At 42.6% G+C, this 13,001-nt stretch overlaps 1 protein-coding gene across 1 annotated transcript in view; it reads left to right on the forward strand.

Moving 5' to 3' along the window:
* The first annotated feature begins 1,814 nt into the window (after positions 1–1,814).
* Positions 1,815–13,001, forward strand: part of Slc25a36 (solute carrier family 25 member 36) — a 35,086-nt gene continuing 23,899 nt past the window's right edge. The window contains exon 1 of the mRNA XM_052187585.1: positions 1,815–2,052. Within this exon, the coding sequence (XP_052043545.1) occupies positions 2,012–2,052 (41 nt within the window). The 5' untranslated portion in view covers positions 1,815–2,011. The remainder of the gene's footprint in view (positions 2,053–13,001) is intronic.

A 13,001-nucleotide genomic window follows, 5' to 3' on the forward strand; every position in this document is an offset into this window, starting at 1 on the left:
TCCTGCAGCAAAATTCCAGTGGATTTCGAAGACACTTTTAGTGAAAAATTCCTCACACCAAAGGCCACACATAAGTTTTAAAAATATGTATTTATTTATAAGTACTGCGTGGCATTGGCAAAACCAGAGGGATAGAAAATAGATCAGTGGTTTGCAGGGAGGAGGGGAGAATGGGAGTAACTCGTAATAAACTCGTGGTTGCATTGTGGGTAGGAAGCATTCCGGAAATAGGTAGGTGAGGGCTGCACAACCAGAAAAATATTCTAAAACCCACCAAACCACACATTTTAAAGGACAGTATGTCCTGGGAACTGTGTCCCAACAGAACCGCCCTATAAGCAAAATACCCGCTAGATGTCTTGCTGGAATCTTTGTCTTTTAGCTAGGGTTGTCACTCTGGGTCCGCTCTTGCAGTTTTGCCCCCCTTTTTATCCTTTCTGCACTAATAGACGGTTCTTATGTCAACAATAAAGCTCTGAAGTCAGGCTCTGCTGGAGTCAAAGCTCTAGAATGAGTTGGGTAAGCCCTGGCTGGGCCAAGTACTTTGACTGCACGTGCCCCTCCCCCAACAATAATAATCAATAAGGAACACACTATCGCTGACACTTCCTCGGCACTGCTGAAATGTTTTAACTAATTTACACATTCAGTCCTCTACTGTGGCGTGCACATTTGCAATCTGTACATTTTGTAGGAATTTAGGTGCTGGTCAAACACGGAGTGAGCTAAAGCAGTTAGACTTTGGTCAAGTTGTGCCCATAAGAAAGTGGCTCTGGAAAATCTCATTTGGGCTGGAAAGGGTGGTGAGGGCTCTGCAAATGAAAGGGCAGTTGTATGGGGGGAGGGGGAGTGGAGAGAAAGAAATAATGAAACGTATTCCTGTTCCTTCTGCGTGATTAGCATATTAGTATCTATTATATTATTTTGACAGTTTATCTGTATCTTGCAAAAAAATAACCAGTTAACAAAAATTTGAAATAATGGCCATTTTCTAGAGAAAGAAAACACTTTCCCTAGTCATATACATATATATCATATACATACACTCATATACATATGAGAAACGTGATCAGTAAAATAAGTAGCTAGTTTATTCCTGTAGTAAAACCTTCACGTTTTAATCTACTTGACCTTTACTGAACATTTTTCCCTCATGTGACTCTACCTTATTCCTGTCAGGAATTCTCTGTCAGCATTCCATCTCAGGAATGTTCCAGAGTATGGACCGCCTTTAATTCCATCCCTTGGGAGTGTAAGGCATGCAGGTCTCTGTGAGTGGGAGAGCAAACTCCAGAGCATCCAGGGTTGGTCTCACAGTGAGACTCTGCATCTCTTTCCTGACCAAAAATAAAATAAAATAAAATAACGATTTATCTCGCCGCTTACCCCACAGATCCCATTTTAACACTGATATTTAATGATCATGTTTAATGCCGTGCTGTTTGTAAGAGTGCACGCGAGTATCTTCGCACAAGGTTTTCCAAGCATCTCAATGATTTCCAAGGCAAACACCGGGAAGCAGAAAGGCTCAGTTCTAAACCCACAAATTTGCTGTGGCCCTGGGCCGCTGGGGTTTTATCCTAGACTGTCCCAGCCGGCCAGCACAGGTAAGAGGCAAGGGCCGGGCAGCCTTCTGATTAGCCGGTCAGGTGAGAGTGCGAGCCGACTCTCCGCACTCGGGCAAGCACTCCCGTCCTGCCCCGCGGCCCTTCATTGAGGAGCCCCCTCGGCGATCACGTGAAAGAGGCGTGCGAATCTCCTGACGTCACGCGTCCTAACCCAATAGGAACTTCTGTTTATGTAGGGACCTCCGACTCCTCACGACTCGCGCTGCGCAGTCCGGCGGAGCTCGCTGGAGCAGGAATCCTACGCAGTGGGTTCGCGGGTGGCCTTCCGCAGCGGCGGCTCCGCCCACTCCCCGGCGTCCCCCTTCTTGGCCCTCGCCGCTGGCCGTGGCGGCCCGCTGGGTCCGCGTCCCGCCTCTGCTCCCGAAGGACATGCAGAAGAGAGAATGAGCCAGAGGGACACGCTGGTGCATCTGTTTGCCGGGGGGTAGGTCGGTGGGGCGCGCGGGGTGGAGGCTGCGGGCCTACGAAGGCCACGCCGGGCCTGGGCGGGGGCAGGCCGTGAGTCGCGGCCTAGCTTGTGTGAACTGCGCGACATCGGAGGCACACGGACCTCGGCCTCGCGGTGGAGGCTCGGCCTGGAGACAAAATGGGACCAGGCTCGGCCTCCCCGCCCCGCACGACTGGGCCTCACGTTGCCCACGTTCGCGGACGACCTTGTTTCCGGCCCGACCGCCGCCGCGCGTTTGCTCCTAGCCAGCGTCGTAGCTGGCGGGGAAAGCGTTGCAGTGCTCGCCCGTGGTCCCCGGAGGTTATTTCCAGCTTCGGAAATTTTTTCTTTCCCTGGCCTGCCCGGGTTTGCGGGAGATGATGCAAAAGCGACAGTGACTTTGAAATCTCTCTTTTTTTCTTTTTTAAGAGGGGGGAAGGCAGCTCCCCACTCCAACTCTACCTGCTTTGGAGAAGGGGTAGGGATGGGTTGAAAGATGTCGTGTATTAGGTGAATATTTTGTTATATATGTGTACAGGATTAGTATGGAGCCTGAAGTCTGTTTTGCTGATCTCCCAGCTTGAATGCTACAGCCATTTTGCTGAGCCAAGTTTGTTCCTCCATTCGATATGTTCCTGCCCAATTAGAGAAATTGAACAGCGTTAAGACTGATACCTGCAAGTCTATAAAGTTGTCACACAAAAAAAAAAATAGCTATGGTGAATTAACTTATGTAACAGAATAAAGTAGTATTTTCAAGTTCCGTAGTTTGATTTTTGGATCAACCACTTTAAGGAATACATACATACACATTCTTTGCATGGTTGTTTGCTTTGAGTTGAGGTGTGGGGATTCTATTGCCAATAATGACAGTACTTTACATAGTTGGCATAGGTTTCAGTTTTGACCGTCCATTATTCTGGCATTAAAACAACTACTAATTTTTATGAGAACCAGTTTGCTTTTTGTGTTTCTGAAATGTTTACTGCCAGTAAAGGGCTGACTTAATTTTTGCTGTACATGTCCTTTACACATGCTATTCAAGTCCTCCTTCCCAGAACTCCATCCTCAGGCCCTTAGAACATTTTATTAATCTGTCTCCTTTTCCCACCTCCCTCCTTCCCTCCCCACCCCCACCCCCCCTCTGTGTCGGGGGAGTAAGAGAAAGTAAGGCTGTTGCCTTGTAGAAGTTGGATTTCTGCTTGTGATTAGGACTGGAAACATCTGAAAGTTAGAAAATCATAGGTAGTGCAGGTCAGTATTTTATTTTGAGTTAAGAAATAGACAAAACAATAATCACTTCACCCGTAAAGCAGAGTTGGCCTGGCCTCTTCTAGAGACCTTCCTTGGCTCCGTTATTTTTTGTTCAGGCTTCATATATCTGCAAGTCTTGTTAAAGCAAATGCTTGTGTATGATATAAATGTTAGTCTGAATGTATACTAGGAACATCACTTTGTGTTTATAAATACTTGTGAATTTAGACCATTCTATGTAGGCTTTTTGTTTCTGTTGAGAGCTGGAATGGAGGTTTTTTTCGAGACAAGGTTCCTCTCTGTAGCCCTTGGCTGTCCTGGAACTCACTCTGTAGACCAGGCTGGTCTCAAAGTCAGAAATCCCCCTGCCTCTGCTTCCCAAGTGCTGGGATTAAAGGCGAACACCACCACCGCCTCCCAGCTTGGAATGGAGAATTATTATGGGATCCAAAAATATCAGTTCATTTCTTCTACTTCCCAAGAAGTCTAGTTCTAGTACGCGCACAGTAGTAGAATGTTAAATGGGCAAGATACATGTGTTGTGAATTCCCCCTCCTTCCCAGTGCTTCTCAGTCTCATATTCATACATAGTGGTTGCATGGATACATACACTCTATAGAAGCCGCTGTAGGTGATAGCAAAGGTCATTTAATCAAAATATAGAAAAAAAATGCAGATGCCAAAATATATTCCCTAAGGTCAAACATTTTCATTTATATAAAATGAGGAAAAAGTTATTGTAGAAGTCTTGAAGTCTTACACAGTACACAAATTCTGTTCTATGTAATACTCTGGCGGTGTCGTGTGTACTGAACATACAGAGATGGAAGGTAGGTTAATTGAACATGTCTAAGTTACATATCAAAATTGCTTATTTGATAATTTAGTGTGCTCTTCATAATTGCTAGGTTTGTTTATTATGATAGGATTATATGCACTAGGAGTTGTAAAATTCCCTTTACTACCGGAGAGGCGTGTCCTTGTAGGCCTGTCTTTACTACAGGAGAGGCGTGTCTTTGTAGGCTCTATACCTGGGCTTCCTCACATACAGGTATTCTTTGGATTATGCTCAACAAGAGTAACCTTTCATAGTGGCATTTATTCTTAGGCAAGGGTTTTCTTTCCTTTTTTTTTTTTTCTTTTTCTAGACAGGGTTTCTCTGTATAGTCCTGGCTGTCCTGGAACTTACTTTGTAGACCAGGCTGGCCTGGAACTCAGAAATCCGCCTGCCTTTGCCTCCCAAGTGCTGGGATTAAAGGTGTGTGCCATCACTGCCCAGCAGGCAAGGGTTTTTCTTAATGGGGGGGGGGGGGGGAGCCTTTGAGTTCCTTTCTTGATAACTAAAATAGTGTGTACTCAGGTGGGCTCATTAGGATTCCAGAAAGATTTGAGTCTGTCCTGTTAAATAGGAATATTTGAAATAGACTAGCAGTGGACCTTGGGTCTGAATGTGCTAAACTCATGTTTTCTTTAAGGCACCCTTTGATGTCATTATGCTTTTGCCAGAGTTAATATTCAGAATTTATAAGGTCATTGGTTGGGTTAATTAAGTTACAGAGACAAGTCATAGTAGCTTGCAAAAAAATACATAAATAAGGTTTAGTTTTCACTGTACTTCAAATGTTATGTTCTCAACTATCCAAAAACCCAGTTCTAGTAGATCCAACAGGCACACATGATACAAAAGTTTTGTGTACATCAAGTAAAATAAACCTTAGAATTAAAAATATATATATTTGTATATGTGTGTATTTGGGTATATAGATTTGTGTACCACGTGTTTGCAAGAATCTGCTTGTTGCCTAAGCAGGCCAATCCTGGAACTGGTCCCTGAACCTCTGCAAGGCCAGTAAGTACTGCTTTCTTCGCTTGTTGTTGTCTTTTCCTCCTCCTCCTCTTCCTCCTCCTTCCTTTCCCTCTTCCTCTTCCCTTTCTTCCTTCTTTTCTTCAAGATAGGGTCTTTCTATGTAGCTGTGGCTGTCCTGGAACTCAGTATGTAGACAAAACTAGCCTAGAGCTCAGACATCCTCCTGCCTCTGCCCACTCAGTGCTGGGATTAAAGGAGTTTGGCCACCTCCATCTGCCCAGTAAGTATTCTTAACCATTGAGCCTTGTCTCCAGTTCCATCCTGCATCATAATTAACCATAAGACCTTCTGGGCTGCTATAGCAAAACACCATAAATCAGGTGGCATCTAAAAAGTTAACATTTATTTATTCTAGCTCTAGAGTCCAGGTGGTGGTAATGGCAGATTGCATGCCTGCCTGGTGAGGGTCTGCTTCCTCAGACTGCATCTCCACTCTGTCCTCAGATGGTAGGAAGGGCCAGCTAGCAACACTCTGTTCTGACACTAATCCCAAACATAAGGCTCCGCCCTCAATGTCTAGTCACTTCCCCAGCTACTGTTACCTTAGGTAATAGGATTTGAACCTATAAATGGCGGGGGGAGAGATCTTACCTTGAGACATACCCCCTGTGGAATTCATTCTAATGGATTGGAAAACCAAGAGAATTCTTAAACTATTAAAACAGTATTCTTAACTATTTCCCTGTAGTGGATTAGTGTAGGAGTGGGGTGGGGCTAGGACTCTAGAATTCCCAAGAACCCTTGGGGTAGTTTTAAATTCTAGGACCATGTTTATAAAAATAGTATGACATTGTTTGCCTTTCACAAACTGTTGACATTTGTACTGGTGGTCTAAAGGTAGGCTGTATGAAGACATTTGTACTGCTGACATTTGTACTGGTGGTCTAAAGGTAGGCTGTGTGAAGACATTTGTACTGCTGACATTTGTACTGGTGGTCTAAAGGTAGGCTGTGTAAAGACAGCTCTTGGTAGTCTCATTCTTATCTAGAAGCAGAGTTTTTTGGGTTTCTGCCAGTTTCACTTAAAAATGTTCATGAAAGGATCTGGTAGATAGTTCATTCAGGGACTTGCTGCAGCCTAAACGTGAAGACTTTTAAGTTCAGATCTCCAATTAAAGCCTAGAACAGAGAACGGGGCCTATCCCAAAAGCTGTTGCCTGTAAGTGGGATATGTTATCTAGCTGGGCTGCCTTGTCTGACCTCAGTAGGAGAGGAAGGGCCAGATGGATGATACCCAGGGGCCCCACCTGCTCAGAGGAGAAGGGGAGGGGGCCACCTGGGAGGGGGTCAGTGAGTGGAATATAAGGAGAATAAGTTAAAAATACAATTAAGCAAAATTTAAAAAGATTAGAACAGGAAGAATTATCAGAGCAGAAGAGCCAGCTCGGGCCAAGTAGTGTCTGCCTTTGATCCCAGCGCTCAGGTAGGAGGCAGAGGTAGGCAGATTTCCAGGTCAGCCTGGTCTACATAATGAGATCCTCTTTCAAAAAAGAGAAGGGGAAAAAAGGTAGAAGGATCAGAAAGTGTGTTCTGAAATCCAATGAGGCAAGTATACTGTAGAAAGGAAGACATGCTGGGCTTTCTAGTGTTACTGTCCTGTAAGTTATGTTTAGAGCCCTTAGCCATTGGACCTGATCTGATTTAGTGATTTATAGGACAAGGAGTTAGAAATGTGATTGGAATGGGAAAGAAATAGAAAACTAAAAGACAGCTTTCAAATTTGATACAAAGGGAAGCAAATAGATTGAGTTACACTTTATGGAGGAAATTTACTTTTTCAATATGTATCATATTCCTTCTGCATATTTTGTTTCCACAGAGGATTTTTTTAGTCCTCAGTCTGATACACTACAGTTGTATCTTGATCTATGTGATTGTTTCCTTTCACATATCTATGTTTATTAGTTGACCAACATTTTTGGATGTTATTAGTCTTTATTTTGTTCTAGCATTCAAAGTAAGAATACCCTATTAATTTTTACCATACCAGAAACTACACATACCTTAATTACCCCCTTTTTAAAAACCTAGTTTTTTATGGTAATTTATTACTGCCTAGGAAATGCTCCTATCCATTTCGAAAAAAATATTTGTTGACTTAATACAAAAGTCTTGGAGATAATGCTCAGTCTAACATTGGTTAACAAATAGCTACAGAAGAAAAATTTGGAGGTAAGAATTCCTTAATGAGGTTTACAGAATTTTGAGATGAACCATATGCTTTAAGAAATGACTCCCCCAAGATTGGTTAACCTTTTTGTGAATTGGTATTTTATTTTATTTTATTTTATTTTATTTTATTTTATTTTATTTTATTTTATTTTATGAGATGGTATATTACTTGGAGACAGAAAACGGGTCAGCCTGTTCGTTCTGCTTTTACAAAATAAATTGCATTTGTTTGAGAAAATAGGTTTGTGTAAAGATAAGGATGATGGCTTCCTAAGCACCTTTAAAAATATGCACACAGCTCAGTATTGTAGACCTACTCAGGAACTTGTAGAAATTTATTTTTTGTTTGTTTGTTTGTTTGTTTGTTTTGGTGTTTCAAGACAAGGTCTCTCTGTGTAGTCCTGGCTGACCTGGAACTCGCTCTTTAGACCAGGCTGACCTCGAACTCAGAAATCCGCCTGCCTCTGCCTCCCAAGTGCTGGGATTAAAGGCGTGCGCCACCACTGCCCAGCTATGTAGGAATTTCTTTGCCTGTCTAACAAGTGTCCTGGCCCAGGCACACGCAGAGCCTCAGACAGAAGGCAGCATCTGACAGTTAGTCTTGGAATCAGTTTTTGCACGTTGGTCCCTTTCCTTCTTCAACAAAATCTTGAATATTCTTAGGTTCCTGTGCCCCTACCCCAGTTTGTTTAGTAAAGGTTTTTTATAGACACGGGAATTGGTTTTAGTGGCTCTGCAGTTTGAGGCTCTGGGACTGTTCTGGTGTCTGTGCCCCTGGCAGGTTCGCAGTTCTTAGCAGGATGATTGAGATTGATCTGCTTGGTACTGCTTGCTAGTCATTGAGAAGTCGTCCTTTGCCTTCCCATCCCCTCACGCCCTGCTTAGTCCTTATGAACCACGGTAAGCTTGTGTGGCAAAGCACTTTGAAGCCCTCAGTGGGCACTGCTTTCTTATGAGGTCTGTTTGCAGAGGTTTTTCATATTCTGTGCTTTTAAACAGTCTCCTGGTTACACTGAGCTTGGTGTGCTCAACTGTGCCTCTTACTCAAGAGGTTGGTAAAAAGTACTAAAGTAGCTGACCACTGGCATGCCAGAACTTTTATGTACATAAGCAAATAGAACAACTCTTCAAAGGTGGATAAACTTACTAGACAAACAGAAAAGTAGCAGAGTTCTAATTGTCTTATAAAGGTGTTGAGCAATCAAGGTTTAAATAGCCTGTAGATTGATGCATAGAATGTATGATTGTTTAATTTCTCTAAGTGATCTTGGCTGTTTTACTCTTCTGGTTCCTTTTCCTTCCTGGTCCTTCCTTTCTTTTTCTTTCCCTCTCTTCCCTTCCCTTTCTTCATTCCTTCCCCTTTCTGGGTGGCAGTGTTTCATCATGCAGGTCTGCAGTTCTTGATCCCCTTGCCTTAACCTCAAGAGTGCTAACTTACAGATGTGTATCACTCTATCCAACAAGTGCCTATGTGTGTGTGTAGGTGTGTGTGTGTGTGTGTGTGTGTGTGTGAGAGAGAGAGAGAGAGAGAGAGAGAGAGAGAGAGAGAGAGAGAGAGAGAGAGTGAGTGTGTGATGTTTTACCTGCCCATATATCTGTGTTCTGTATGCACTTTGGGTACCGTTGGAAAGCATTGGATCTTCTGGAGCTGCTGTTGCATACTATTGGAAGGCTCCATGTGAACACTGGGACTTGAACTTCTGTATTTATTCTCTGGAAGAGCAACCCATGCTCATAACCATGAAGCTGTTGTTCCAGCCCTTCCCTGTAAACTTTGATCCAGGTACTTTGACTAAGAAGAAATAATTGAGGTTACTTTGGATATGCCAAAGGTATTATGCCCTTTATAGTTTAGTAAGATTCATAATCTAGAGATTTTTGATGCTATAATGATTTTTTAATGTTCTTTGGTCTCAACTTGGCTGTTCTCACCATGGAATTGCCAGTGAAGAAAACATGGAGCAAATGAGTGATTTACAGAAATAACTTTGAATTATGAGTTTTAAATAGTAAAATATTCACATTAGCAGACTAATTGGCTGCCACACTACAATCACTCTGACTCAGAGCCACACCACTGGGTCAGAGGAGAAAAGCACTCTGAGGAGGCAGGAGACCCTGAGGGCCTACACTAATGTGCTTGAGTGCACTGCTGAGAGGCCTGTCCACAGCCAGTGTGACTTACGGTAGCTCATTCTGCTTTCTGGTTTGCCATGTTCTTTGTGTCTTTTGCTCTTGAGACAAAATCTGCTATGTACCCATGGCTAGCCTGGACTTTGCTTTGTAGACTAGATCCACTGGGCTCAGGGGTCTGCTGGCTTCTGCTGCCCCAGAGCTAAGGTCCTGTCTGGCTGGTTCGTCTTTTACTTGTTTTTCTGATATTTGTCAGAAACCCTTGAACCCTTTTCGCCTTCCTGGTGATTTTTAACCTGGAACTTCCTGCATGGGTAATTAGAGACTTTTCAGCTAGTTTTGATTTCAGAAATTTCCTCATCTTGATTCTCCAAAGTAAACCAAGAGCTTCACGCTCCCGCCTTCTTTCTGTCTTGAGACAGGATCTCACTAAGTTGACTTAGCTTGTCTTGGCACACCCTGGCCTAGGCAGGCCTTGAGTAGAATTCTGATCCTGCTTCTTCTCAATCATTTTTTAATAACATGGTTATGCTATTTTTTAGTGTTCTAAAAAGTTTGAAAGACTGCCTTTTAAATATTTGTTGATATGAAATTGGAAAAGTGGAGTGAGGCTAAAATAGTATTGCATAGTATTTGGGGTTTTGTTTTTGTTTTGAGATAGGGCTAGCTTAGACTTGCTTGAACTTAACTGTGTAGTTGAGGATAACCTTGATCTTTTGATTCTGCTTCTGCCTCCCAAGAGAACTGTTAAGCCTGTACCCCATGGCTCCCAGGCCTTTCCATTAATTATTTGCTTAGCTTAGAATAATTATGCTATCCACATAAATTTGTAAATGAGCTAATACTGCAGATTTAATATACTTTAGTTGTGTTTATGTTCATTTAGATATAAAGTGAAGTGCATTGTAGCACAGTGCTTTATTCTTGTGCAGTAATGATACCATAAAAACAAAATACTGTGGGGGCTGGTGAGATGGCTCAGTGGTTAAGAGCTCTGACTGTTCTTCAGAGTTCCTGAGTTCAAATCCCAGCAACCACATGGTGGCTCACAACTATCTGTAATGGGGATCTGATGCCCTCTTCCGGTATGTCTGAAGAGAGCTACAGTGTATGTATATGAATAAAATAAATAAATCTAAAAAATAAAATAAAATAAAATACCTTTTTACCCGGTAGTGCTAGGTACTCAGGAGACAGTCTGACAATCTGATGTTTTCTTTTTTGTGTTCTCTCTGACTGTTAAAGTCTTTCTTCTCTACATTTGAAAAGATTGTGATAGTGCATCTGCATCCAGTGCATTTTCTTAAACTTGAACTCATCAGGGGATTCAACTCCTACCCAGGAGCGTGGGTGTGTGGGTGCATGCGTGGGTGCTGGGAAGTTAGGGCTCAGTTTGTGCTTGACAAATAGCACTATCAGGAAACCTTATCCCAGCTGTATCCCTTTAGAAGGTAAGATTTCTGTCACAGGTACCTGCTACTTCTGTTAAGATTCTTGCTGGGTATTTTACTTGTGGACATAAACATATTAAATGTTTTTGCATAGTGGAAATACTTGATATATTACTAATGCTTATATTCGGATTTTGTGCTAGTTTGCTTTCTGATGTATGGTAGATACAGGACCAAAAGCAGCTTGGGAAGGGAAGGGGTTTGTTTGGCTCAACATGTCCTAATGACAGTAGATCACTGAGGGAAGCCAGAGAGGAGCTCAGGTAGGGCAAGACCTGAGGAAAGGGGTGAACTCAAGCAGAGGTGTGGAACACTGTTCACATTGCTGACTCTCTAGAGGCTGCTGACTTTGCTTTCTTAAACAACCCAAAACCATCTGCTCAGGGGTGGCACCACCTACAGTGGGCTAGACCCTCCCAAATCAGTCATTATCAAGAAAATGCCTCTATAGACATGCCCAGAGGCCAAGCTGTTGAAGGCCTTTTCCCATAAAGGTTCTGTCTTACTACATAACTCTAGTATCAGATTGACAAAAGACTAACCAGCACAGCCTTTAAAAGATCTGTGTTCTTGAGAGTTTCATACATGTGCAGTGAAATATGTCTACTTTTATAAACCTCCCTCCAATACCCCCATATTCCTCTCAGTACAGTCTCCTAATTTCATGCACACATACACACACACACTCTAGTTAGGGCTGCCTTTGTGTGCATGGGTATTGGGCCATCCCTTGGAGTGTGGCAGTTGGCCACAGCCACATCACTCTGATTCTGCTTCCTCTAGCAGCTGTCGACTGCCATAGCTCTTGAGTAAGAATGGGCTCTGGAGATCATCAACCCCATTTAGGTCAGGTTTTGGCCGGCTAACCCCAGCTTACCCTGCTCCACTCCCTTTAATCCCTTTGCTCTATACAGTTCTCAGCTGTCCTGTCTCACTTAAGTTCAGAGTTCATTAGGTTTTATCCCAAGAATTCTCTCAGAGCTCTTGCAGGCAATCTTTCCAAATTACTTTCCCTTGATGACCACAAATCTCATTTCTGCCCTTCTAGTTTTGCCATTTCCAGAATATCATAAAAGTAAAAGTCTCATAATTAAATCCATGTGTGACAGGCATTTTCAAGGAGCATAATGTTTGAGATTCATCCTAGGTTGTTTTTTATTGCAGAATAGTATTCAGTTATATATGTGCTACAGTTCAGCAGTCCTTGATAAAGTCAGACATTTTTGTGGTTTTTCAGTTTTTAGCCACTACAGGTTAAGCTGCTATAAACATTCATAAACAGGCATTTCAGCATGTCTGTCTGTCTGTCCAGTCAGAACCTAGGAGTGAGGTTACAGTTTACCTGTGTCATTCTGATTTCTAATATGGTTGTTCCGAGTGTCAGTTCTTTTAATTTTAGCCATAAATAGCTGTGTATCCCATTACATCCCAGATGGCAGGTGACTAAAAGCTTTCTGTGCTTGTGTAAATACCCCTATCATTTGTAACATCTGCCACATATCTCATTAAAGGGCTGTCAGTTCTGAGCAGCAGCACTTAGTCAGGCATACAATTTGCAAACTAGCCCTGCCTGCCTGTCCATTTTCTTAACAGTTTCTCTCAAAGAGTGCAAGTTTTAAATTTTAATATGATACAACTTTTCAGTTTTAATTTTCTTAATGGCACATATTGGTAGGCCTCAATTCCAGAGCTACTCCATGTAGGTGACATTCCGTATCCTGAAATAATTTCTTTTTAATGCTTTGTTACTTGAAATTTTATTTGAGTGATACAGAATATATTGCTGTGCTGGGCTGCTTTCTTCCTTCTTCTAATGCCCTTTGTCTGTATTAACCTTGGAGTCTATTAGCTCCTGTTTCACTGCAATAAGTACATCTCTGATGAGTTGTTACTCTCAGGACCTCACTGGGTAGCTTTTAGTGCTGTAAGGAAAAATTGTTTCTATTTTTCTGTTTGACTGGAGTTTTCAGTTCGTTACAGTTTTTGAGACAGTGCCTTATTCTGTGCCAAGGCTGGTCCGTTCTAGGGTTATAGGCGGTTATAGGCGTGCATATGGTTGTGTCTGCCTTC

The sequence above is a fragment of the Apodemus sylvaticus genome, chromosome 7 (genome assembly GCF_947179515.1).
Source record: "Apodemus sylvaticus chromosome 7, mApoSyl1.1, whole genome shotgun sequence".
Taxonomy (NCBI): Eukaryota; Metazoa; Chordata; class Mammalia; order Rodentia; family Muridae; genus Apodemus; species Apodemus sylvaticus.